At 45.0% G+C, this 27,989-nt stretch overlaps 1 protein-coding gene across 1 annotated transcript; it reads left to right on the plus strand.

The window, feature by feature from the left end:
• The first annotated feature begins 19,780 nt into the window (after nt 1-19,780).
• On the plus strand, nt 19,781-27,548 carry PRELID3B (PRELI domain containing 3B). The gene is made up of 7 exons (XM_080925633.1): nt 19,781-19,958; nt 23,225-23,393; nt 24,330-24,419; nt 25,540-25,610; nt 25,713-25,815; nt 26,620-26,751; nt 27,100-27,548. The coding sequence occupies exons 1-6, from the start codon at nt 19,927-19,929 to the stop codon at nt 26,737-26,739; spliced, it is 585 nt and encodes a 194-aa protein (XP_080781759.1). The 5' UTR covers nt 19,781-19,926; the 3' UTR covers nt 26,740-26,751; nt 27,100-27,548.
• Nucleotides 27,549-27,989: the final 441 nt, after the last annotated feature.

Here is a 27,989-nt window from a genome sequence, read left to right on the forward strand (position 1 = left end):
ACTCCATGAAGAAATTTGAAAAGAAGAAAGTTTTGACAGCTAAATCCTTCTCTTTAATGAATGCCTCATGAAGTGTCCTTTATGTAAAGGTCACCATTAGTCTTGATTAACAAGCATGGGAAGTGTTGAAAGTTCACATCAATTTCCTTCTAGTACTTTCTCGACATCACGATCGAGAACTTGTCATAAGAAAAAGATGCTAAGTTGTTCTCCTCACAATGTCAGCTTCTTGAAAACACCACACTTTTAACAACAGCATTAATAGCAACCATTAATTAACTCTTATTAAGATAGTTCTACCCTTTATGGTACACATGACTTTGAGAGTTGATAAAAGCAGCGAGCCCTGAGTAGGGACATGGATAGTCACCAAGACGAAAGACCTAATGCTCATAAGCAAGTGCTACTCTTGGTTAATGTTGGCTTTCCCAGCATCAGGGCACCCCCTACTGACTAAAGTTCAAATGAAGCTCTTGAAAGCACCTTCTCATGAGTATCATGAGGTGTCACCAACTGGCTACCCTGGGAAGAACCTCTGCCAACTGTCTGAGGAACTTGACTGGGTCCCCAAGGGCTGCATGGTGACACCTTAATCCCTGGCATGTGACACTTGACACCATTCAACATCTGAAAGAACTCTTTCTCCATGTTTCCCATCAAACATTCAGTCTACACCAATGAAAGGATGAATCAAAGACAGCCAACAGAGTATTCACCCTCTAAACCCTTCTGAGGGAGTGAGACCCTGCCAAAAAATCCTCTAAGCTTATCTTTTGACATTGTAAACCCCCATGTCACCATGACAGAGTACCCAACTATCCCCAATACCCTTCAACACTCTTTTATATGCCTTTCCTACCCCCAGGTTTTTCTTTCTCTCTAGAACCCCACAAAATACTTTCTTTTCCTCTGTGAGCCAACTAATGGATAGTGTTTTGAACTCCAGAGAGTGGCTTGGTTTTGTTTGTTTGTTTGTTTGTATGTATGTATGTTTTAATTTTGCATTACTACAAATAATTCTGTGGTCTGCATGTTTGTTCAACTTTCTGAATATACAGTTCCAAATTTTTCCATCGACAGGAGTCACCAGGACCAACGGGAACCTTTGAGACTTTTCCCAGCTATTCACCCTCCTAGAGATTATGTCCATCTGTACTTTGAGTAGAAATATATGGAAATCTCCATTTTAATTCACAGGCACCAGCTCTAAACGTTGTGTGTTTATATTTGATAAGTTTGGAATCCCAAAACTGGTATGCTCTTTTAATTTGCATCTAATGGCTTCCACGGAGTGATGGGCCACTTCTCAGGATCCGCCATGCGACCCTCTTCGGTCACAATGGTCTACTTGGTAGTTTTTATTCCCAAAAAACTTTAGTAGGCTTTAGTGGCTGCAATCTATTTAAAAACAAAACTAAACTAAACTAATTCTCTTTTGTTAGCTTTTTCAAGACAATGTCCCTCTATGTGTAGTTTTGGCTGTCCTTGAACTCACAGAGATCCACCTACTTCTGCCTCCCGAGCTCCTGGATTAATGGCATGCACCACCACCACCTGGCCAGAAAAAGACAATTCTTAAGTGCTTTGTGTGCCCGCTGCTTGCGCATCCTATTCCCCTTTTATCATTGCTGTTTCATACCTTTCTGTGTCTCTCAATATCTATGTGTCCTACATTTTCACTTGGGTCTTTACAGACCATTATCTTTTAGTGTTTTCTCTCTGCTTGATCTAGGTTGATTTTAACTCACCATCTGGGGTAATCCAATGTGCCCATTCCCCCAGGTTCTTCGCTGCCTATCCCAGCATTCATTCACTGCTCCCTCCTCTCCCTTTGGAATCAAAAGGCTGATATAGACCACCTTTTTATACCATCCACACGGGCAGGGTTAGGTTGAAAGCTACCCATCTCTCTCCAATATCACAGTGTTTTCAAAGCTGAGACGATATTCCACAGTGTCACATCCGTTGGGGAGGGACCTTCTTTCACCTTTTCAGGGACATTCTGGAGAGCCTTCTCTATGCAGCCTTTCGAATAAGGGTTAGGGTTAAAGTTGCTCCACCAAGTCCCTAGTGTGTCCTGTGAAGACTCATTTAGGGATAACTGAAAAAATGGAAACATCCTTTTTCTGTCCAGTAGCATAGTAAGCCTTCTTGTAGTCAAGTTTCTTGTTACATTCTTTTAAAAATGTATCCGGAGCTGAAGAGATGGCCCCATGGTCAAGAGCACTTGCTGTTCTTGCAGAAGACCAAAGTTCAGTTCCCAGCATGCACACTACGTGACACAGAGAGAAAGAAAGAAAGAAGAGAGAGGTTAGGGGGAGGGGAAAGACAGAGACAGAGAGAAAGAGGTATTGCAAATAAATTGCTTCTGATTTCTTTGTTTAAATCCCATACACAGCTTGCTAAGATTTTTCTTCCAGAAAATCCACACTTTGGACAGAATTTTGTATCTGATGTTTATAAGTGATCACTGCTGGTATGAATTGAATGTGTCTAAGTTTGAGGTTTTTCAATTAATTTTCAATAAAACATAAAAGTTGGTGATTTGAGGTTTTTTGTTTATTTGTTTTTTCTTTAAGACAGAGCCTCACTCTGTAGACAAGGCTGGCCTCAAACTCACAGAAATCCACCTGCCTCTGCCTCCAAGTACTAGGATTGAAAACATGCTCCAGCACACCTGGCCATAAAAGATATTTTACTATGTTTTCAAAGAAAACTTGGTCACCCAACTGTAATTTTAGGGGACAAGCAAGCATTACTATGGGCTGGTTAGTTGTGCTTAAATCCAGATGCTTGAACACAGTTGCGGTGAGGAAACCGAGTGGCTGGTGTCAGTAACAGACACAGTGAGGCCCTGCCTTATTCCAGTCTATGCGTAACACTGCCCTAGTAGTTTTGTGTTGTTGCAGCAACAAGACACCTACCAAAGGCAACTCAAGGAAAAATAGACTTTATTTTGCCTCGTGTTCTAGTAATGGAGTATGTCAAGTCAGGGGAGGCATGGCAGCAGCAGGAAATTGGGGTCACATTCCATCCACAGACAGGACGCAAAGGAGCGTAAAGGTTGTCGATCAACTCACTTTCTCTGTTTTATCCACATGGGATCACAGCCCATGAAATAGTTTTCACTACCTTTACAGATAGTCTTCCCACAGCAGTTTACTTAATCCAGGTGATGCAATCTCTCACAGACACACCCAGATATTTATTTCCATTCTGATTCTGAATTCCATCAGGTGGATGGATGTTCAACATTGAACCATCACAGGGGCCATTTGAAGACAAGAAAACATGCTGCTTCCAGTATTCCCTCCTGGGAAACAGGAAATGATAAAGGAAAAATGACTAGGCGTTGACTGTGGTCTTTATCCTGCTCCATATTCCAAAGACCCTCAACACATGGGAGACCAGTGGCTGTTTTCCTATCTGCCAGCAGCCACTGTGTGTGATTAGAACAAAGGTTAGCGTAGATTTAAGATACCATTACGGAGCTGGAGAGGTAGATCATTTACTAAACTGCCTGCCCTACAAGCATGAGGTCATAAATTCAATCCCAGAACCCAAGTAAAATGCCAGGGACAATAATACACACCTATAGTGCCAACAGTGAAAAAGCAGGGACAGAAGAGTCCTGAGGCATTACTGGTCAGTCATCCTGACTTAGTCAGTAAGCTCCAATCTAATAGGAGACCCTGTCTCAAAGGAAGTGAGTGACATTTTTCAGAGACACCTGAGGATATCATATGGCTTTCACACATGTGCACACATATGAATGCACACAGGTATCATCAACATCACCATCATCACTGTCATTATTCTCATCATCATCAATGTTGTCATTGACATGATCATCAGTATCATCATCACCATCATCATCATTGTCATCATCATCACCATCATCATCATTGTCATTATCATCAACATCATCATCATCGTCGTCATCATTGTCATCACCAAAGTCATTATCATTATAGTCATTATCATCATTGTCGTCATCACTGCCATCATTGTCATTATCGTCATCATCATCACCATCATCGTTGTCATCATCGTCATCGTCACTGTTGTCATCACCATCACCGTCGTCATCATCATCATAGTCATCATCATTGTCATCATTAATATCATCACTGTCATCTTCATTATCATCATCACCATTGTCATCATTGCCATTGTCATTATCATCATAGTCATCGTCATCATCACCACCATCACTGTCATCATCATCGGCATCACCGTCATCATCATCTGTTGGGAACCCTCAGCAAGAAAGTGCTGTGGCATTTCCTCATTGCTAATATAACATACAATAAATGTAACAATCTATGAAAGGGGCTTTTTCAGTTTTGTGTTTCATTTTGAGTCCCAGCTCTTCAGAACATGTTTTATTCCATTACTTCCCCCATCATCAGAAGCAATAAAGCTGTTTATCAAATATTTCCTTGGTGAAGAACAGAAGCAGAAGGAGCTGGGTACATGCTGCTGAACACTGGACTGACCTTCGGCAGTATGGCTATGCTCCAGAGCTGGCTGGGGACCCTCCGATCAATCATCTGGACACTTCTAATCAGGACATATGGATGAGAATTTTTTTTCCCTTGGACCTGAACACAACAGCTGTTCTCTGAACTGGAGGCCACTTGGGTATGACCAGAAGCCTCCCCTGGGACCTGTTCTGAGAATCGCTGGATCACCACCATGCAGCTCTCTGTTCTGGTCTCCTTAGACATGTTCCTGGGAGCTGATGAGTTCACTGGTCAGATCTAAATACTTGCCGGTCCTCTGCCTGCAACTGTGTGTTCTGTCTGGTTTGGGGACCTTCATGGTATGTTTTACGAATTCTAAGTTTTGTTAATTAGTTCGGTTTATCAGCTGTCTACACTGCTGAGCCCCATTACTAAGTGAGACCGGGTGTACTCAGATGCTATGGCTTAGCTGACTCCATATTGATTCCTCATTCATTCAATAAGTTGCTGAGCAGAGGTTGCATGCCTGGCACTGGGCATGTAAGAACTTGTAAGGATACATGTGCAAATGACAGAGATCACCTTTGAACATGGTGCATTCTGGTGTTTTCTCTCCACACACCATCTACACCAGGCCTGAGAAGACCCAGACCCTAGACTCCTGCAGATATCTGGACCTCTCCAATCAGGTTCAGTTTGCTTTATTGTCTGGATACTATTGATTGATGTTTTATTTTTAAAAGTCCTCTTGGCACACTCCTGGAGTGCTGTTGCATCAGCCAAACGGACAAGTGACAGAGGGACAAGTGGGTTGACAGCTGGGAAGGATGTAGTCTTGCCCGTTTGCCTTGGGTTTGGTTTGCTTTGAGAGGCACTACAAGGACAGAGGACACAGGATTGGTTTGGTGGTTTGAATAAGAATGACCCCATAGGCCCCAGACTTGAATGCTTAGTCTCCAGGGAGTAGTAGAACTATTTGAAAAGATTAGGATTAGAAGGTGTGGTCTTGCTGGAGAAAGTCTGTCACTGGGGATGGGCTTTGAAGTTTCAAAACCCCATTCCAAGCCCAGTCTTCTGCTCCCTCCCTCTCTCTCTCTCTCTCTCTCTCTCTCTCTCTCTCTCTCTCTCTCTCTCTCTCTGCTTCTCTGCCTACGGATGAGATTGTACTGGCAGCTCCTTCTCCAGCACCATGTCTGTATGCTGCCATACACCTGCCATGATGATAATGGGCTAACTCTATAAAATTCTAAGAAAGCCCCCAATTAAGTGCTTTCTTCTATAAGAGTTGCCTTAGTCATGATGTCTCTTTACAGCAATAGATCAGCGATTAAGCAACCGGAGAGGAAAAGAATGTCTTCGCCCCGTTACATCCTGAGTGCTGTCCTAGGTGACACATGGGAATACAAAGCTTGTGCCAATCCATTGGCAGAGCTGGCCAGCCACAGTCTGCTTTTCATGCTGGGCATCAGTAACTCAACTGGGTCTTTTTTGATGATTCATCGTGAATGTCAACTCAACTAGATTTGCAATCACCTGAAAGCCATATTTGTGGGTGTGGTCCCGGAGAGATTTATTTAACTGAGATGACACACCCTTAATATGAAAATCACAATCCCATGGGCTGAGGTCCTAACAGGACAAAAAGGAAACTGTGAGCTGGCCCTCACCCTCTGTCTTCTCCCCTCTCTCCCTTTCTCTACTCCTCTTCCCCTCTTCCTCCCCCACCCCTAATCCTCCCCCTCTCTCTGTTTGTTGATCTGACTATGAACACAGGACCAACACCTCAGCTCCTACCTCCACATCTTCTCCATCATGATGGTCTGAATAGGAAACATGAGCCAAGATAAAGTAAACTTTTCCTCCACTGGGTGCTTCTGTCAATGGCTTCAGCACAGTAGTGAGATGTGCAGCCCTTTCCCTCACCACAGAAGTGAGGCAGTGCTATCCTCCTGGCCCTTGTTTGGCTAGTTATACTCAGCAGGGCCCTTGGCAGCCTGCTTAACTACGAGCAACTGCCCTCAAGGGTGTGTTGATCCCCAGGGCCTTGGAAAAGAGCTACCTCTGAGGGCCTCATGCAAGAACCTTCTACGTACAAGGTACCACATGTCAGGCTGCCCTTCCACTCCGGGGCTCTGTCTGTAAGATGCTAAGTTATGTTTTAAGGAAGGTACCAGAGCAGTTCTTACAAGATAAGTAATGGCAGACAACTGACTTTCTTTCTATGCTTTCTCCTTTTTATGTGGCTTCTTTGGTTTAATATTTGTGATTTATTATTATTATTGTTATTGTCGTTGTTGTTTTAGGCTCATGTAGCCCAAACCAGCCTGAAATTTGCCACCTACATCAAGATAACACTGGAATTGATGATCTTCCTGCATTCCCCTTCCAAGTGCTGAAATAACCAGATTATGCCACCCAGCCCAGTTTATGTGGTACTGGGACCAAACCCATAACCTGGGTGTATGTAAGGGCAGGATTTTTCAAACTAAGCTACACCCTCAAGCCTTTGAAATAGTTTCTGAAACATACACAGAACGTTTCTTCCAAAGGATCCCAGAAAACCCACAGTAAATCAAAACACCAACTTTCCCTTTTGTTTTATGTACATCTCTGTTTATTTTTTATTTATTGGGGAGGAGATGAGCACATGTATGGGGACAAGGGGACAACTTGAAGGTATTGGTTCTCTCTTCCCATCATGTAGGATCTGAGGATCAAACTCAGGTCATTAGGCTTGTAATCAAGCACCCTTACCCACTGAGCCACCTTACCATCTACCCCCCAATTCTCTCAGTGAAATCTTCCCAGTATTTGTCACACTTCCTCTAGCATTCAAAACACTGCATGGTTGGGACCCTCTTACCCGGTAATGAGTAAGGGCCACTCAGCAGGTCACACTGTCAGCAGCTATCCTTGGCTGTTGCTGGCCCAGCCCTCAGATGTGAAGGGGTGGCACACCACCCAAGTAATGTGTTTGTGTTGTAGTTAAGTCACACCTTGGTCACAACAACAACCCAGAGATAAGAGGATCTGACCATGGATCAAACAGGTCACCCTGCATCCCTTTGCCTCTGCTTCTTAGCACTGATGTGGGAATAATGGTCCCTCTTCTCTTCATCCAAAGATCCCATGCTGGCCAGGGAGCCAAGAGATGAGTTTGGAGCCATTGTAGAGAAATACAAGACATAGTTCCCAGGCAGTCACTAAGGAAAGGATTTGGGCCATAGGTATGAAAGAGGTGACTCTTTGATCCTTTGAAACAGTGGGTAGCTGAACCCCCTTAGCAAATGGATCATGGGGGTACTTGCTCTAACCATCCCCGGTGGCCCCACTGGACACTGGTATATTAGATCTCACAGCTCATCAAGAAAAAAAAGCATCAGCAAGAACGGGCCATACAAAAAGCAGCCATCTGAACTCATGCCCAGCCAAAACACAGCACTAATGTCCCTATTTCCAAGGTCCCCTATGGAGGCCCAAGGCTTGGTCTAATCCACTCTCCTCCAGTATGGCTAGAGAATTTCTTTGCCTCCACTCAGATGGAGAGAACTTCCAAGTTCCACAGAAGAGCTATTCTCTGTCCCCTTTAGCAAACTAATTATGTTCTCACAAAGAAAATGAATCCTGGCTTGCAGACTGCCATGCTCTTCCCCTTGGAGCCATGAAAGGCCTGCAGCTACATGGGCCATGGCTCCCAAAGAACAGGGCATTCTGTAACTGACTCCCAACCATTCAAACAAGAAAGGAGAAGCAGCTCTGTGCATGCCCCTCCCTGTGCTCTCTGAATCTCCTCAGGTGTTCCAGAACCTGATGGCTGCCTTTGGACCTCTTCCTGTCCCTGCTTCTGTTGGGATAATGACCAAAGAGCACCAATTAGATGAATAAGAGAGACAAAGGGGTGTGGGAACAGTTCCTTCAGGGCTCACACACAATGTGACATTCTAGTATTTGGTAAGAATTTTTAGCCAAATTGCAAACCCCTGGGTAAGAGTCTTTTCTTTGAAAATGCTTTTAGCGTAGAAAGAGGGGGAGGTAATTTTGGTAGAGCCCAACACCCAGGGTTGGCTGGATTAGCTTTGTAAAAATTATCCTTTGTGAGTAGTGAGTAAGGCAGATAGCTCAGCGGGCAGATGGCCTGTTTGCCTCACAAACATGAGAACCCGAGCTTAGTCCTGAGAACTTGTGTTTGAAGGAGAAAAAAAATACAGAAGCATCTCTTACCATTTCTATACTAAGGACATTTCGTGTCGGCAGGGTGGCCCATGAGCCCCACTGACCAGCCAGCAGAGGCTACTTGAGGAGCCCCAAGCCAGAGAGAAACCTTGTCTCAAAAACCAAATCGGTAGACCCTGAGAAATAGTAATCTAGGTTAACACTAAGTCTTCAAGCTGCACACACATGCACACACCTGAGTACGCACTCACATACACAAAAGAAGTTCTACCATGTTTCTCAGGACGAGGGATTGCTGGAATTGCCAAGAGGAAGAAATTTAGGAATAACTTGCTTAGGAGCATGAGAAACCAATGACAGACAGAAAGTCTTATCCAGAAAGACAGAAAGTTCTAGACAGTCACCTGAACTATGGAGATCACTAGTGCAAACAAGGCTGAGCTTGACTAGAGTTTCTTTTAAAACTTTAAAAAAAAATAGTTATCTATTTTTTGATTGGTTGGTTGGTTGATTAGGAGCATGTTGGTCTTGGGGATCAAACTCATGTCATCAGGCTTGACAGCAAGTCCTTTACCTGTGGAGCCATCTCATAACCCCCCAATAAAACCAAAGCAATGTGAGAGTCTTGCAGTTGATGGCTGTTAGGAAAAAGATGAGGGGTGGAGAGTATGGGCCATGGAGGTGCGATGAGGCATGGGGGAAAGAAGAAAACCTCTGGGGAATCCATGTTGGAAATTCCTTCCCCCCAAGGGACCATCCACACGACGGTATAATACAGAATAGAGTTTATTCAGGGCATGGGGGAAGTTAAGAGGATAGTAAGGCAGAGAGAGAAAGAAGAGAGGAGTAGAGAAGTAGAGGCCGGCCATGAGCACATGGAGAAAGAGGGGCGAAGGGAATGGAAAGAGAAGGGGCAAGGTGCTGAAAGCAAGAGACCAAGAGAGCAAAAGAACGAGAGAGAAGAGGGGGAAAGCAGCCCCTTTTATAGTGCCAGGTACCTGGGGCGGAGCATACTTGGCTGTTGCCAGGTAACTGTGGGGTGGGGTATACCTGGCTGTTGCCAGGTAACTGAGGGGTGGGGTTTACAGGATTCCAACATTCTACCATCTTGGTTTAATTAAAAAAGAAAAATTAGAGGCAATGCTGGAGCAGGAATAGGGTCCTTGTGATCTCTGACTGTTTCACGCTTGTTTGGGGGTGATGTTTCTAGAGAGTCTAGAAAAGTGGGAGTGGAGATGTTTGTTCAGTCTTAGAATTGGCTGTTTCCTTGTTGTCCAGGGTCTGTGGAACCATCTGAGGAACAGGTCCAATAGAAGCATCTGTGTCTGCGAGAGAAGGCTGAAGTATCTGTAGGTTGCTTCTCTGGAGCTGTTCTAGATATAATGAGTGCCTGCACTTGACAAGATGCTGGAAAACACACACACACACACACACACACACACACACACACACAAGTACGTTTGGAAGAAAGAAAAATCTTTGCAGAAGCAGTCCTAATGCTACCAATGGGTCCCCTTGGCAGAGGTCTTACAGCCTTAACACAAGTCTGGAAGGGTATAAGCCTGTGTCTAAGCTTCCTTCCTGCTTTGCTCATTCCTTCTGGCTGCTTGAACACTTCAAGCAAGACCAGAGGGCTGCTGTACTCTCTGCCTACATTCTGCTGGTCATGTCTGGGACCCACTTGGTGGTCAGAGAGACTCTGGAAACATTGCACCTAGCAACCTGGGCCAGGAAGTCAGAGAGAGAGAGAGAGAGAGTGGACCCAGCATTTTGCCAGGAAAGCTTCCTAAATTTGCCTGCCCTTCCACCCCTTCCTTCGGGCTCAACCCTCCAAGTACCTCACACTAAGCACTCACTACATCTTTCTTCTAACTGTTCCTCCCAGTGTCCCACACTAGTGACTAGGGGGTTGTCCTAGTCAGGGTCACTAGCACTGTGATGAAACACCATGATCAAAAGCAACTGGGGGAGGAAAGGGCTTATTTCACAGCTCCATGAAACAGTTAATCACTGAAAACAGTGAAGGCAGGAACTTAAGAAAGGCAGGAGCTGATGATGCTGAGGCCATGGAGGAATGCTGCTGATTGGCTTGCTCTCCATGGCTTGTTCAGCCTGCTTTCTTATAGAACTCAGGACCACCAGCCTAGAGATAGCCCCACTCACAATAGGCTAGGCCCTCCCTCATCAATCACTAATTAAGAAAATCCCCTACAGCCAGATCTTATGAAGCACTTTCTCAATTGAGGTTACCTCCTTTCAAATGACTCTAATTTGCACCAAGCTGACATAAAACCAACCAGCATAGAGGTTTTTTCTTAAACACTTGTTTTGAGATGTAATACAATGGCATCATCCCCACCCTACCCTCAGTCTCCCATCCCTTTACTCTCCCTGCTCCCTGGCTCTGCCTTTCTTCCTCCAAACCTTCCCATGGGCTTTGCCACACTTGCTTTCAAATTCATGGCTTCTCTTTGTTATTACAGTAAGTGCATGTGTATGTGCATCTCTCTCTCTCTCTCTCTCTCTCTCTCTCTCTCTCTCTCTCTGTGTGTGTGTGTGTGTGTGTGTGTGTGTGTGTGTGTGTGTGTGTGTGTGCTCTAAATACATAAGTACAACCTGTTCGGTCTGTATGTTAATTGTAGATGGCTTTTGAAGCTGCTCATTTGGTACTGGACAGCCAACTCGCCTGCTCGTCTGCAGACAAATGGCTAATGCAGTCAAGGTACCTGTACACAGTGAGGATACTGTTGAGCTGTAAAGAAAAAGGAAATCTTCAGGTAGATGGATGGAATTGAAAAAGATTTTACTAAGTGAGGTAACCCATACCCCAAAAGACCAGTGTCATACGCTTTCTCTCATATGAGACTCCAAGCTCCAAATCTCCAGATGTGTCTCTAACCTGGAGTAATTGCAAAAGCCAAGGAAGTAAAAGGGAACCAGTGTCGGGAAGTGAGGAACAGCAGCAATAAAGAAGGGAATATCAGAGTTCTGGTGATCCAATAAGGGAAATGGAAAGATGGGAGTGGGGCTATAATTAGGGAGGGAGGTAAATACAGAAGGGGAGAGGAGTGTGGGATAGCAGAGAGGACGCCTCAACAACACATAACGAATGATCCTATTAACTACCTAAAGGTAGCTGTAAGACACGGAACTCAGTATATAAAACAGGAGGGGCTGGCCATGAGGCTTTATTCAGCTCATTTATTCAGGGAAAGCTATGTCATCTCCGTGTGTGAGACCAAAGAGCACCATCGCCAGAGAAGGCAGCCAGACTCAGCAAGGAAACCATGTTTTCTCTCATTCCTGAACTCTGGACTTAAATATATAGATGCAGATAGCATGTATGCTACTGTACACATATAAATATATAGATGTAGATAGCATGTATGATACTGTACACATATATATGCCATGAAGAGAAGGAATAGACCTAAAGGGAGAAACAGAAGAGAACAATGGGTGGAGGCACAGAACCAATGGGAAGAGTATTTGTTAGATTTGTTAGATTTATGGGATTTATTAGAGTGGCTTACAGGCTGTGATCTGACAGTCCAACAATGGCCTTCTCCTGCTGGATGGTACAAGAATCTGTTTTTCTTAGTTCATCCCAGAAGGCTGGATGCCTCAGCTGGCCTCCAGTCTATGTTGGAGTCCTGCAGAAGCAGGTTTCAATGCCTCAGCAACAGGGTGGATGAACTCGCTATCGGCAGTGAGAATAAGCAGGCAAACAGCAGAAGATCCCTTCATTCGAGTTCTTTCACACAGGCTGCCACCAGAAGGTATGGCCCAGACTGAGAGTGGTCTTCTCGTCTAGCTCAGAAACTCCCTCACAGGTGTGCCCAGTGCTCAGGTTTCAGTTGATCCCAGATGTGGCCAAATTGACAACCAAGATGAGTCATCACAGAGGAAGAAGGATAAATCATCACACGTTCTGCTACACACAGGGCCCAGGTCCGATGTCTGCTCTTGGATGTTCACTTGACTACATCTGGAGTTAATTAGAATCCAAGCAGCTGGATATACATGTGGAGGATTTTTCTTCTTCTTTCTTCTTAATTAAATCATTTGAAGTAGGATAATCAATTGTAATCCATTTTTTTTTTTTTTTTGAGGTGGGAAGAGAAAGTTAAATCTAGGCCACACCTTCTTTGGGCAGCACGTACAAAGGAGGAAGCTTGCTCTTTGTCTGCTAGCAAGAACTCTTGCTAGAAAATCCATTCTCTCACTGGGGTCGAGTCTTAGGGTTCTGGTGTATAGTGAACACCAGCTGAGACGTCCATCCATGTCAACTGAACAACTACCAGATTCTTGAAACTTTTGTTGGGAGACGGTCTTGTTGGACTGGATATTCTACAACCCAACGCCACTCTAATAAATCCCCTCTCTGTGTGTCTATATAGACTCATTCTATAAATTCTGTTCCTCTAGAACGGCAGTTCTCAACCTGTGGGTCATGATCCAAGACCATTGGAAAACACATATATTTACATTCCAATTACAGTTAGAAAGCAGCAACAAAAACTGTTTTAGGCTGGGGGGGGGGTCACCACAACACAAGGAATTGTATTAAGGGTCACAGCATTAGAAAGGTGGAGAATCACTGCTTGGGAGAACCCTGAATAATACACCAGATTTACCTAAAGAGATACACATACACAGCCAGAAAACAGAAAATAGATTCTGCCAAGGGAGGCACAACAGGAGAAGAAATTGGAGGATGAGTAGGAAGCAGACACAGAGATATGTATGTAGAAAGATGTTAAAATGAAGATTTGTTCATTCGTATGCTGGTTTCAAATTTAATTTTGTTGCCAACCATGGTGTGGTGTACACTCCAGTCCCATCAACTGGGAAGCTGAGACAGGCAGGTCTCCATGAGTTCAAGGCCAGCCTGGTCTACACAGTGAGACCTTGTTTCAAAAACAAACAATGAAAATAATCAATTTTTGTTTTGTTTTTTTAAAAAAGGTTCTAGCTGAGACTTGAACATGAAAAGAATGATGTACAAAATTATGGTAGCATATTTCCACATGTATGATACATGGAGTGGTACAAACATATTACATTATACGTATATGAGACCTATAAACAATCAAAACTTAGAATTGAAGTTTTACATATTTGTATTACATGTATGAATTGAAGTAGAAAGACTTGCCTAGCATGTGTGATACCATTCGTCCTGGACTGCATGAAAAGGAGAAAGTGGACTGAACACAGCACTCATTGCTCTTTGCTATTTATCTATGTATATATGTGACTCTGTTTGTGAGTGTGTGCGTGTGTGTGCATGTATATGTTGTGTGTGTGCACAAGTGTGCACATGTGTGTTACACACACTACAGTGCTCATTTGGCTGTCAGAGTAGATGCCCTCTCTTACCCTTCATCTGACTGAGGCAAAGTCTGATGCTTCTGCTTTGTATTTCAGGCTAAATTAGCTAGCTCTCAAGTTTCTGGGCAATTCTTCTGTCTCCACTTCCAGTCTTGCCAACTGAATGCTGGAATTTTAAATTCAAGCCACCAAATTTTGCCCTTTCCCATCAGTTCTGGGATTCAAACTCAGGTTGTCCTGCTTCTGAAGCAAAGGCTTTTACCTGCTGAGCCTTTCTACATTTTTGTTCATGTATTTGTTTCTTAACTGTGATACAGATACAACGTGACACAATGTGATATGATGTAATACAGTGATACAATGTGATACAATGATACAATGTAATACAATAATATAATGTAATATAATGATACACTGTGATACCGTGATACAATGTGGCCAGCTGCCTCAAATCCCTGCCATTATGACTTGCCACTACATGAACTACAACCTGGAAACATAAACTAGGCCTCCACCCAACCCCTTTACTTGGTTTCTTGTCAGTTATTTTATCACAGCGGCTAGAAGAGTCAGTACAAGCTAGTAATTGTTTGGAAGTGAATATTTGCATGTGAGAATGATCCTTACTTCCTGGTGGAGGCTTGTGACAAGGATTCAAAGACAAAGAGAGGGTAAGAAGGACTTCCATATCTCTGACAGGGATGTCTTCCGTTTGTCCTTCAGGCTGTGGCTGTGGACAGTTTGATCCTTGTGTAATGAGTGATATGCAGTGTACCAGCCAAGTGGGCTTCACACGGAGTTCCGTGAAAGGCACCTCCAGGCTACCTTTTAAGGAGTGGAGTATTTGAACAGAACTTCAAAAAGGGTAAGATTGTTGAGGGTAAATACAGGGAGAGTACATTCAGGGAGCAGAAAACCCAGGCTCGAAGTCCAAGGGTGTGGAAGGATATGGTCACAGGTGTCAGGTTGCTTGTGTCACAATAAAGTACAGCATGGTTGGGACGTGGGGGACAGAAGATCCAAGCTAGTCAGGTAAGTGGACCATGTTACCAGAAGCTGTCAGCCACATGCCAGAATTTCCACCCTGGGACCTCCGTGACATTGGAACTACATTCTTTTTGTATGGATACCCGTCACTATCCTGTGCTTGGGAGTTGTTGAGCAGCCATCCTGGCCTCTGCCCACTGGGGGCCAAGAGCAGCCGTACTACTAATGGAGGCAACTGACCATGTCTCCATGGCCAGTGCCTCATGGGGAAGCTGCTCAAAGCAAGAACAGTTAGTAGAGGAAGTGAGGAGAGCAATGGCTTCTATTAGAGGCTGCCCGAAGCTACACCTGTAGTGAATTAAGGCAGGGAGCAAAGATAAAAAAGACTGCAAAGGGTAAACAGGAGACTCTGAGTCAAGGGGCTGAAGAAATGCTTGGTCAATAAAGTACTTATTGTAGACGCACAAAGACCCAAGTATACCCAGCAACCCCCATGTAAAAATGTCAGGCATGAAGCTAACAACCAGCAGAGAAAGCAAGGGTCAGGTTCAGTGAGGGACCCTGCCTTTAAAGAGGTGTGTGAAATGATAGAGGAAGACATCTGCCAAGGGTTTTACTGCTGTGAACAGACACCATGACCAAGGCAACTCTTATAAGGACAACATTTAATTGGGGATGGCTTACAGGGTCAGGAGTTCAATCTTTTATTATCAAAGTGGGAAAATGGCAGCATACAGGCAGGTATGATGCAGGCAGTTCTGAGAGTTCTACATTGTCATCAGAATACTAGCTTCCAGGCAGCTAAGAGGGTCTGAAAGCCCAACCCCCCAGAGACATGCATACTTCAACAAGGCCACACCTCCTAATAGTGCCACTCCCAGGGCCAAGCATATACAAACCATCACAACATCTGACACTGACTTTTAGCCTCAGCACACAAGTACACACACATGCACACAAATGCACACACTCACACACATAGACGTGCACACACATGCAAACACACATTAAAAAAAAAGAAGTCAGGATTAAAGATAACAGGTATGTGTTAAAGGGAGGTGAGGAAGTCCAATCCTTCATGGTATTGCCAGAAAAATCAGGTGAGATCAGATGAGAATCTAAATAACAGGTGGAGGAGAGCACCAGGCTGTCCCAAAGTGAATGACACTTCAAAAGTATGTGACATGTATCAGAGAGCTTGTGGACCTTGCTTCCTTTCAGGAGTCATATATTTAGCCCATGCTGGAGAGGACACAGGCTGTCTATTGAAGCACAGTAGTCATGCAAGTAGCTAGCTAGTTCTGACAGTTACTTCCTACTGGTCTCACATACTAATGTGACACGGGAGCACACATGTGCAGTTTCCAGAGGACCCTCTTCTTGGAAATAGAATCAGCCCCACAGGTTAAGCACCTAGTCCCCCAAGACTGCTCCTATCTTCACCATTTTTGGACCACTGATCTCAACTTTCACCTGGTCGCCTGCACTCCCGAGTGACCAGCTATAACCCATGCCTCTTTCTACACCCTCCTTTTATGATTTGCTAGGATGTCTCAAAGGCCCCAGGGAAAATCTTCATTTTAATCATTATAATAGAGGATAGTGACTGACTATCTAATGAAGAAGTGCATGGGGTGGGTTCACAAGAGTCCAGTACACAGGAGCTTCTGTCCCCATGGAGTGGGCACAATACCCTCCGGCCTGTGACTTGTGTTCACCAACTCGCAAACATCAGATTCCCTTATCTATGATGCTTTGTAGAGCTCAATCTCCGGCTGTGACCACCCTGGGTGGTTTGGGAAGATGAACAGATGAAGGTTCTAGCCTTCTAATGAGTCTTCCCCATGTCTGGTTCCATCTTGAGGCTAGTATGATCCCATTTACACCATCTTATCAGCATCCTTACTGTGAACTGGGACATCTGAAGGAACTCACAGTGACTCGGGAAATCACACGAGGTCAGGAGTTCTGTGACAGAAACGGGGGACAAGTACCAGATACATACATTATTACGATAGTGGGTCCTCATTCTCTGGGATGTGTTTCAAGACCCACGGTGGATTCCTGGAACTGTAGATAAATAGTGTATACAACACCCCGGAGAGGGATGATCTGTGTTGGTAGGTGGTGTACACGATACAGACACCCTGGAAAGGAATGGTTTGCATTGGTGGGTAATACACAGCACAGATACTCTGCAGGACACATGTCCAGGACAGGGGAGATGGAGCTGAAACAAGACTTCCTCATACCACTCAGAGTAGTATATAACTTTAATCTCGTAAATTATTCACTTCTGCAATTTTGCACTTAGTATCTGCAGTAGACTGTGGATGGCTGAAGAATTATGGAAAACAAGCCTTCAGATAAAGGTGGGTTGCTGTATACCACACTGATCCAAAAGCTTAATTGACGATGAATCAGATGAAATAATGATACAGAATATGACAAGTGGAGGGCGAATGAGTAAAGCTTTGAAATCAGTGAGGCAGAGACACAGTCAGGGTCAGAGCCAGGGCTCATCCATGGAGCCCACTCACACCGGTGCTTGCGGGTTCCTCTTCACAAGCTGATGCCTAGGGTAAGCCTGAGCCCCAACCTTTGCGCTTGTCCCATCTGCAATCTCAGTGAGATCTGAGGCCCCTCCTCACAGTCCATGGTCTCCCCACACAGAGCCTTCTCTCTGGATACTTTGTAGTTCTCTCTTACCTCATGGTTTGTCCCCCACCATTTGGGAAGTTCCTGGCAGGTGAGAGTCACAGGTGGCATGCCTAGACCAGACCCACAAGATCCAGTCACCTCATTCCAAATTATATTGATGGCCTAATGACTTCTCTATCAGTAAAAGGAACCGTCACTATCATGGCGCTAAAGGGTCTAAAAACTGGGCTGGAGAGATGGCTCAGCAGCTAAGACTACTAGCTGTTCTTCCTAGAGGACCTGAGTTCGATTCCCAGCACCCACATGGCAGCTCACAACTGTTCATAACTCCAGCTCCAGGGGATTCAACACCCTCACACAGACTTGCATTCAGACAAAACACCAATGCACATAAAATAAATGTTTCTTAAAGAGTCTAAAAACCTTGTTTTGCTCCCTTAATGAGCCGTTTAGTGTGTTTCTAGGAGGCAGCGATAAAAGACCTTGCTCTCCAAACTCAAAAGAGTCATTAGCATTTTCCCTAGAGGGAGACACAGAAAAGACCCTTGGACCCCAGACCTACATCCATCCATCACTTCGTCCCCATTGCTCCAGATGTAGGAAGCAAAGTCAGTAGACTGATGTAGTGGTGTTTTGGAGAGCAATGGAAAAGTGGTAAATTTTCTGGTATGACTTTGACAAATAAAAATCTTAAACTAGGGGGCAATAAAAGGGAAGAGAGAAGAGGAGGAAGAAGAAAAAGAGGAGGAGGCTGGACAGCTAGCTTCTTGAAGCTCTTGGACAGCAGGGACTGGCTGTTCTGTATTGATAGCTCTACCGCCAGTAATAACCAGAAACACTAACTTCACATCTTAACCAAGCTGGGGCCCTCTCAGCAGCATCCCTTAAAGCATTACCTCCCCAAGAAGTCACTCAAAGTACTCAATATTAAAAAAAAAATAAAAATAAAAATATCAGGTACCACAAATTGCACTTAGCAGCTATCAACCATATCATTTCCTTCCTGTCTAATGTAATTTTTATCTTTTAAAATATAAACGGCTTTGGCTATTAAAAAAAAATGATCCACCCTCCTAAACCTGGCTTTATTTGTTAACAAGTGAATAAACTAGGGACAAACGGTGATTCTATGTAGCTCTTTAGGTACCGAGATGCAAAGATTTTCCTCCACCTGTCATTTCAAATGGCAAATTGTTCTGTCAGGAGGCACAGGATGGGGGAACGGGGTGCGCAGAGGTGGGAAGTGACACCTGAAACCCAAGCCAAGCAGTTCGTCCATCTTACCCGGCACATCTCTGAATAGAACCACATGCCATCCGCTCCTGCCCCCTCACTTCTTAGTCATTCTCTCAATAATACCATCTGTAATTATTAGGTACAGGAAGGAAATCACTGAACAAGCCTAGCAAGAGCCTCACCCTCACGTGCCTACAGACTAGAAGTCAAGCAGATAAACTAGATGGCTTAATTAATTCATTCCTCAAATAACTATTTCGTTTTCAATAACCTTTGAACCTCTGCTATCCAGAGGCGCTGAAGGCCATCCTGGAGACAGGCCAGGGCTAGCATTCTGGGGGATGACTTATACTGGGAGCTAACAGATAAACAAGATGACTTCAGAGTGGTTAATTACTGAGGAATATGTCACAGGAAGTTGTGATGGAGGCACGGGAGGGCGTGGGCATCACTAAGAAATGGTGATGGAGATGGCCTATGACCACAGAGCAATTGGTCCAGCCCTGTCTAAGCAGCCTGTCCCACCAAGGTTCACAACCCCTGGGTTGGCAAAGAAGGGCATGGAACTGATTGTGGTCGCCCTCCACCCATTGCTTAGATTGAAGAAATGAGATTAATTTTCTAAGACAACACCACAAAACTGTGCTCTGGCAAACGCCGCCAGGCTCAGCCACGTCCAAAGGGAACATTAGCAACCCGCCAAACCCGCCAAAAAGTCCCGCCGCCAAGGCCGGTGCATGCGCACTAAGGCGCCAGCCCGCTCGCCGCCGCGCTAAGCGGCTCTGCGCCGGCGCACTGAGCCTGCACGAGGGCGGGACTTGGTTGCGCCGGGCACGGGGGGCGGGGCTTGGTTACGCTAAGTCAAAAGGGCGGGACCTGACTGAGCCGCGGGGCGGGGCCAAACCCGGTTCGGATAGGCCGCGGGACGGCACTTCCGGGCGTCCTAGCGCCAGGCCCGACGGCGCCTGCGCGCTGCGAAGCCGGCTGGCCGGGACGGGGCGGGGCCGGCGAACTTCTGTACCTCACCGTACCCGGGAAGCTGAGGGACACCGGGCAGGCCGCTGGTACCATGAAGATCTGGACTTCGGAGCATGTCTTTGAGTGAGTGGGGTGCGGCGACCGCCTGTGGCGCCCTCGGGGAACTTCCTGGCGTCGGGTGTAGCGCGACAAGCGGAGCTGAGCCTGGGACTCTGGGGACCGCCAAGGTCACGACCCCAACCCGAGCTAGGGCTCCGTGACCCTGGGCCTGGGAATCCCTTCTGCCCCGCTGCCACTGACGGAGGACAAGAGCCAGCCGTCGAGCGTGACCCGGAAGTGACTCTAGGGGTCTCAGAGCACTAGGCCTGACGGCTTCTTGGTGGTTTGGGGTGTTCTTAAGCTCTGACGGCCTCAGGGTATCCTAGAGTTTCCTGACTGATACCCGAGAGCCTCACGGTGTCCTGACTGAACCCCAGTGATGCCATGATGGCCTGGGGTGATCTGACGGTATCCCAGTGTCCTGGGGTGTTGAGACTGAGATTCTCCCATATTGTGGACCGTCCATGTACATCCAGGAAGCTGGCCATCCAGGTGGAGTTTCTTCCTGATGGTCTCAGCTCATGACACCATGATGCCAAACATTGGTGACAGTCAACCTGGAGAGCAGAGCCAGAGATCTGGAGACCAGGCCTGCTCTTCCAGCTAATTTGACCTTAGTTTCCCTATTCCTTTGAGCCATGACAACTGACCAGACAGCCAGTGTCTGCCATCACATCCAGTCACAGCTTTATGGTTCTCTGAACTTGCTATGAGAAACAGGACCAGAATCAGTGGGGTGTTGGAAATTATACCACCCAATGCCACACACAAGAACCACAGGGCTTTCAACCCAAGTAATTGGTTAATGCCCTGTTCCAGCGTTTCTTTCACCTTGTCATAATTATTGTTGACTTACATTTTAATCCACTTCCAGATGACCTGAGTTGTGTCACTCAACTTTGCCTTTGTTGCCACACTGTTTCAATAGTATAGCTTTATGGTGTGTTTTAATCTACATATGCCCATTCTAAGGTCTGTTACTAAAGGCAGTGTTTGCATCTGAGTATCTGCTTTGTCCCAGGAAGGACAAAATACTAGAACTAGAAGAGAATCTCAACATTTGTAACACTTGGGACTGTGGGAATGTGGTTTTTGGTTTGCTCTTTAACATGCTTTGGTGGTCTATTTTAGAACCAGGGATTCTGGACCCCAGTCCTCTTTTGTATCTGAATGCTTTGCTTCAGAGTTGTTGGCAACAAGTCCCATTCTTAGAACTTGTTCCTCCCTTTTGGTCCTCTACACTCTTTCCTTAGCTTGGCTCCTCCCCACCTCCTCTCCTTGGACCCATCCCTCCTCTTACCTAACAGGGTGTAGATGAAAGTTGGTTGTTGGCCTTCCTGTCTTATTCTTCATCCATGATATTAGTCCTTTTGTCTGGTTTTTTGTTTTTTGTTTTATTTTGTTTTGTTTTTGTTTTTGTTTTGTTTTGTTTTGTTTTGTTTTGTCACAGACCTCTAAGAGTAGATGAAAGCTCCAGGACCTGTCTCCGAGAAGACAGGTCCACAAATAAATGCTATCATACCCTGGGAGGAGCCCAACAATACCTTCTATCCAGATAGGCTGTGCCACCCAATCAAAGTCCCAGCCTGCCTACACTCTGGCACTGGGATCTATGTCAACTAGGGTGGTGCTGCATACCTGTAACCCTAACAGTTGGGAGCCTGAGACAGGAGAATTGCCATGAATTTCAGGCAAGCCTGAACATACATAGTGTGTGCTAGGTAGCCAGTACTACATAGCAAGGCCGCATCTCAAAACAGAGTAACAGAGACAGAAGCACACTGAGCTTCCAACCTCCTCCTGAATTGCAGTCTTGATGTCTTGCTACCATTTTTAGGGTTCCATCTTGAGAACATTGCTCTCTCAGGCAGGACTCCAGGCCATTCCTCATCCAACCCATCTTGGATTTTTTTAGGCACTCTCTTCTGGAGAACCCCTGATTAACCAGTCAGTACCAAAGCTGTTGGTACATCTGTAGTCACCCCACTGCTTTCTATACTGTCTCTGTCCTTGCTTTCTGAAGATGGATTTCAAGCTCTGTATATTGTATAAATGAGCCTTAATTTGTATTTAATCTCAAGCTTTATTCCACAGTCAATGCAGGTTTATAAGTAGAAGCTTCATAAATCTAAACAGTCCCCAAATGGCAGTGATATAGGCCAAGACCTCTTCTTGTCACCATGGCAACTATCTAAAATGAAAATCAGAGAAGGCCCTTCTTGGTCACTCATCCAGTCAGGAAACATGGTTAGCTGCCAACTATACACTTTTCTCTTCTCCCCACTTCTGAAAAATTAATAAATGGGCTGGGGCCGCTGTGCTTTATTGTGATTTTCCATATCTCTTCTTTTTGGGCCAACTGGAAACCATCATTGTTGACCTAGCTCAAACTTCACCAAGGGTACATACATGATAACTAGTGTCCCAGCGATTAGCTAGCTGCATTGACATACCATAACTATGTGAAGGAGACCCTGGCCACAGTTGACTGGCCTGTCCGGTCTCATTCCTGTACATGGGAACACTGGTAACTGACAGAGATCGCAGCAGTTATCTTTGACTTGTACAGAGCAGCATCTGGGACATACGCCACACTCAGCTGCTGGGGGACCCAAAAGTGACTGACTGTACACGAGCACCAGTCATGTGCCATGTCTCAGAAGTCCCCCTAAAATCCAAGATAGGTTGGATGAAGAATCGCAGTTTGCTGCCAGAGGGCAGGTGCTCATGCTAAAGGTGATCATTAGCACCTCTGCATTTCCTATTGATCGACCTTTGCAGAGCAGAAGCCAGACATGGAAAAAAAACAGTAGGTAACAACCAAAGGAGCTGGTGTTATATACCATATTGATTAGGAAGATGCTAATTGTAAACTGATGGTGGGACCTTCCTAATTCTCACCACAGGCCCTGTATTCTTAAAGCTACACAGTTGTGGTAGATGTAGAAATGAATGGTAGGCTGGCATCTTACCTCTGTTTCTATGAACATAACCTCTAATGCATTTTCATGGGCTGGTTTTTCTTCCCTCCTGTGGATAGTGGTAAAGATGAGAAAGGACTGTCATGACAGTGTGCCTCTGTGGAGTGCTTTGTAGATATGAGATGTGTCATACCTTCTGTGTTCTGGAAAACACAAAAGTCTGTTCCCATTTAAAATCGTCATCACTTGGCATCTTCAAAGTTATTTCCGCACAGAAACCTACCACCATCATAAGACATGGCTCACTGTGGTAGAAGAGTGGTTACCTCATCCACAGTTTTACACAGTTAGCTTTTGGTTTGTCTACAGCCATCCATGGGAAACAGTTACGACAGCTGCAATGCAGAAATACCCAAACCCCATGAACCCAAGCGTGGTTGGCGTTGATGTGCTGGACAGACATGTCGATCCCTCTGGAAAGTTGCACAGCCACAGACTGCTCAGCACAGAGTGGGGCCTGCCTTCCATTGTGAAGTCTGTAAGTGTGCCAGCATATTCTACCATGTTTCCGTTCAAATGCCATGTATGCTTTTGCATGGGTTGGAATTGCATTCTAAAAACGGAGTTAGGAGCATGCGATAAGTTAGGACTACTGTTCGGCCTTCCTAAAGGTTCCATGGCTGCAGGAAGTTAGCTCTGGAGTAGGAGTCACGTCATGTCCTGTTTTTGCTGCAGCCTGAGGCCTCTGATGAGATTTACCATAGTCAGGTCCTGGCTGTTGAATGACATTGGGCTCTTGTAGGTTGTGCACATTAAGTGACAAGAATTCTGTTTGCTGTGCTTTTTTCACTTTTAGGCCATGGTGCTTACATTTAGAATTAGTTCAGTTTCTACGACAAATAGCCAAGCTTTAGTTAGCTGAGAGAGGCAGTGAGAAATTACAGTGCCAGTCATTGATGACACAACCTTGTGCTTAAATCCAGGTTTCTGCATTATCTCTAGAGAAGGTCGCTCTATTCAGAATAGGGAGGAGCCTGCATTTCACCCCTGCAGAGGAGGGTGGGCCTCTAGGACACACCCAGAGACCCCCTTCAGGAGTGATTCCTGCTTTCTTATGTAGATAATGGGGCACAGGCTGGTTGAGACACTGACTAGTCCTGTCAGTGTTCCTGGACTCTACTAGACACTACTTCCCCAGGTCTTATGACTTCTAGACACCCTTTCCCTGCCCTACTGTCACACATCAGCAAATAAGAGTGTCAAGTATAGTGTCACACCATCAGTGAGCTAGTCACTGGTTGCCTCTGGGGAAGGTTCTCCAGGAGGGCATACAGCCATCTTGAGTTCCTCTGTGTATGAGTTCCTGTTGCCTCCAGTAGGTTTTGGTTCAATGTAATTAACACATTTGTACCTTCAAGTGAAAGACGGACTTGATTGGCTGGAAACTGATTGCTAACCGTAGTATTGCTTATAGCTTATTGGTGCAGCAAGAACGAAAACATATGTGCAAGAGCATTCTGTAGTTGACCCGGTAAAGAGGACAATGGAGCTCAAGTCCACCAACGTGAGTCCTACCTTTGTTTCATTCCTAACATTTCTTTTCTTACAGTAAAGTGTGTGGCTATATGAGCTGGGACAGTGGCCTGTGCCTGTAATCCCAGCTGCTCTAAAGGCTCAGGCAGGAGGATCACAAGTGCAAAGACACCAAGTACAGATTGCATTCAAGACAGCGTAGAAAGAGGCTTTCTTCCTTTTTTTTCCTTTTTTGAAAGGCCAGGGGTATTAGAGAGTACCTGCCCACATTTAACCACAAAGTTAAAAATAAGTAATAAAAATGAGGAAAGGTGCTGCATGCTGCAGGGTCTCCCTCCTCACCCTATGCAGCCTCCTCACCGTATGGCCCTGTCTCTTTAGGTGCCAGCACTCAGGACAGTGAGCGCAGCACTCGGCAGAATGGTAGCAGACAGTTCCTAAATTCTTTTTTTTCTCTTTCGTCCCTTCTTCCTCCTGTCCTTTTTCCTTTTACATTTAGAGCATAGGAGAGGATATGCTCAGAAAACCATGTGAAAGGGGTCAGAAGACAGCTTGCTGTGCAAGTTGGTTGTCTCCTTCCCAGGATTTGTGGGGATAGAACTCAGGTCAGCAGGTGTCTTAGTTAGGACTCCATTGCTATGAACAGACACCATGACCAAGGTAACTCTTACAAAGGCAAACATTTAATTGTGACTGTCTTATAATTTCAGAGGTTCAGTCCATTTTCATAGCAGGAAGCATGGCAGTGTGCAGACAGACATGGTGCTGGAGAAGGAGCTGAGAAGGACTCCAGGCAGCTAGGAGAATTTCAAAGCCCACCCCCACTGTGACACACACTTCCTCCAGCAAGGCCACACCTCCTAATAGTGCCACTTCCCATGGGCCAAGCATGTTCAAACCACCACAGTAAGCTTACAAGAAACACATTTCTTTACCCAAAGAGCTACCTCCCTTTCCAGATAAAAATTTGGTGAAATTTGAATTTAAATTTTGAAAATTAAATTCTAGTTACCCAGCAATGCCAAGATGGTTTATTTTAAGGTTTGTTTGTTTGTTTGTTTGTTTAGCAAATAAGATTTAGGGTTGTATTGATTTTAGAAATGTTTCTAATCTTCTTTTCCAAAATGGCTTGACTTTTCCCCAACCCATAGATCTCATTTACAAATATGGTCTCAGTAGATGAGAGGCTCACATACAAGCCACACCCTCAAGACCCAGAGAAGTAAGTAAAGCCAGGCAGTGACCTAACTCAGTGGGGCTCTCTTGTTTCTTGGTGGATTGCTCTTTGTAAATGTAAGTCTAAAGCTGTGGGTTGTTTTGCCAGAACTGTCCTAACCCAGGAAGCCCTCATCACTGTGAAAGGGGTCAGCCTCAGCAGCTACCTTGAAGGACTCATGGCAAGCACCATATCTTCCAATGCTAACAAAGTAAGTGGGCCAGTCTCCATCTCAGTACTCCCCACCTGGGCCCTCTCCCTGGAAAGGCTTGTTCTGAATGCACCTGTCCCCTAAGCTGGCTGGAAGTTAGGGGAGGGGGCACCTACCATGTTGTTTCTTTAGCACATTTTATCAAGTCATTCTGTTGAGATGTACGGGCAGCAAAACAAATGTGCTCTGCCTTCATAGGGCTCACGGAGGAGGCATTAATTACACCCTGCTAGGAAAGATCAGTAAAGGCAGGCCTGAGTGCTTAATGAATGTTTGCTAATTGATGTTTTTGCCAAGTGTTAAGAGGGAAGAACTTGGTTCAAGAGTATCCAGGAAGAACATTTGAGTGGAGATTGCTGCACGTGCAAAGGCCCTTCAACAGGAAGCATGAAGTGCCTCCTTCATTCCTCAAGAAACTGTAGAGCCACAGAAGAGCGCGAGTGGCTAGGGTGGGGTGGGGGTGTCAAGGACCAGGTTCTGAGGTGTGTGCACAATTGATTTACAGTGTTGATATATAAAGAAAAGGAGTTTGACTACTTTATCTGGTCAGTCAGCAAAACACTCTGCTACTTAATAGTACATGATTCTGAGAACATCTTCTGCATACAAAATAAAATCGGTTTCTGGATCAAGCAATTGCTCAAGGCATTTGGTATTTGGTAAATAATAACTGAAAAGAGAAAAACAGCAAGGACAAGAGATCTGTCCCTGGGGTTTAGTTAGCCTGTAAAACACACACACACACACCCCAAACCTGGTCACACCTTTGCTGTTGGTAACAATAAATGTATTGCACTTTTTAAGGGCCGAGAAGCCATGGAGTGGGTGATACATAAACTGAATGCTGAGATTGAAGAATTGGCAGCATCGGCAAGAGGAAGCATAAGGACACCGATGGCGGCGGCGGCACTGGTGGACAAATGACAGTGGCAATTGGTGTGCAGCTCGGGGGGGGGGGGGGGGGGGGGGGGGGCATACTCTAGCTGGTATCATATTGTTTGCTATTTAAAAGACACAATTACTTTAGGTAGGGTGTTTTTTTTGTTTTGTTTTTTGTTTTGTTTTGGTTTGGTTTGGTTTTTTTTTTGTTTGTTTGGGTTTTTTTTTTGTTTTTGTTTTGTTTTGTTTTTAAAGAGCTAGGGTAAGGCTGTGACTTTTGGTCAAAACAAAAGATCTAGAGCTTCTAAATCAAAGGGGATCTTCTGAGGCTAGGACAGGAGAGGACTGGCTGGATCAGGCTGTGTTCATGTGAACAATTGACGGGTGTGTTTGTTGTTTTTTAAGTACTTAGAAGAAATTGGTGTTGATCTGGAGTCTCTTAAAGCTCAAGATACTGGAGCACTCTCCCTGGCTGTGGACCGACCAGAACAGACCCGGCCGCCCTCCTGTCCACACAGTTGCCCGCTGCTGTGAACCAGAACCACCTGCATGAGGAACTCACTTTACAAAGAGAAATTGTAAAATTTTAAATGACATTAATTTGTATAAAATAACCTGCCCTACTGGAAACCAGTGTTTGGATTTGGTACTTAAATGATATTTTTGGAGTGAAAATTAGTAATATATGACTCCAGCAAAAAAAAAAAAAAAAAAAAAGTATTTTATTGTATTAACGGGTACTATATTGATTTGCCAAATTTTGTGACTTAGTAAAAGCATTCCCTTCCTTGAATTTGTACCTTGTGATTTTGCATGCTGTACTGTGGGCTGGTTATGTTAACTGAAAAAATAAAGTCATTACCTTACTGTTGCATCTCTCTTAAACAAAACACCGAAGAAGACAGAAGAGCAGCTCTTCCCATCTCTGAGCATTTCACACTGACTTAACTTTGAAATTGCCACATGTCGGAATCATGGTTTTGTAATTGCTAAGACATGGTAGGTCAGGCTATTTGAATATGATTACTTTTTGAGGCAATTATGACCACAAAACATCTTTTCTTCATGAAGAGACAACTCGTGTCACTTAGGACTTAGGTTCTCTTACCTTCATTCAGGGTGTTGGGTAAGAAGGGCAGAGTGAGGAACACAGTAGTCAGAGGGAAGTCCTGGGAGATTGCAGCCCTTGGGGACTCGGGGTGGCTGCAAAACAACCTCAGGGATTGTCTTAGTGGTGTGTGCTTTGATGTGTACAGTATTGTCTTCGTAACTGGTGACTCCCTTTTGCCTTTTAT

The sequence above is a fragment of the Micromys minutus genome, assembly GCF_963924665.1.
Source record: "Micromys minutus genome assembly, chromosome: 11".
In the NCBI taxonomy this organism is placed as follows: Eukaryota; Metazoa; Chordata; class Mammalia; order Rodentia; family Muridae; genus Micromys; species Micromys minutus.

What these genes read in the sequence shown, in the direction of transcription:
- PRELID3B (XM_080925633.1), top strand. Translation starts at nt 19,927, where the DNA reads ATGAAGATCTGGACTTCGGAGCATGTCTTTGA. An exon ending in TGCCTTCCATTGTGAAGTCT is followed by an intron (nt 23,394 to 24,329) that starts GTAAGTGTGCCA and finishes TATTGCTTATAG; the next exon opens with CTTATTGGTGCAGCAAGAAC. An exon ending in TGGAGCTCAAGTCCACCAAC is followed by an intron (nt 24,420 to 25,539) that starts GTGAGTCCTACC and finishes CCCAACCCATAG; the next exon opens with ATCTCATTTACAAATATGGT.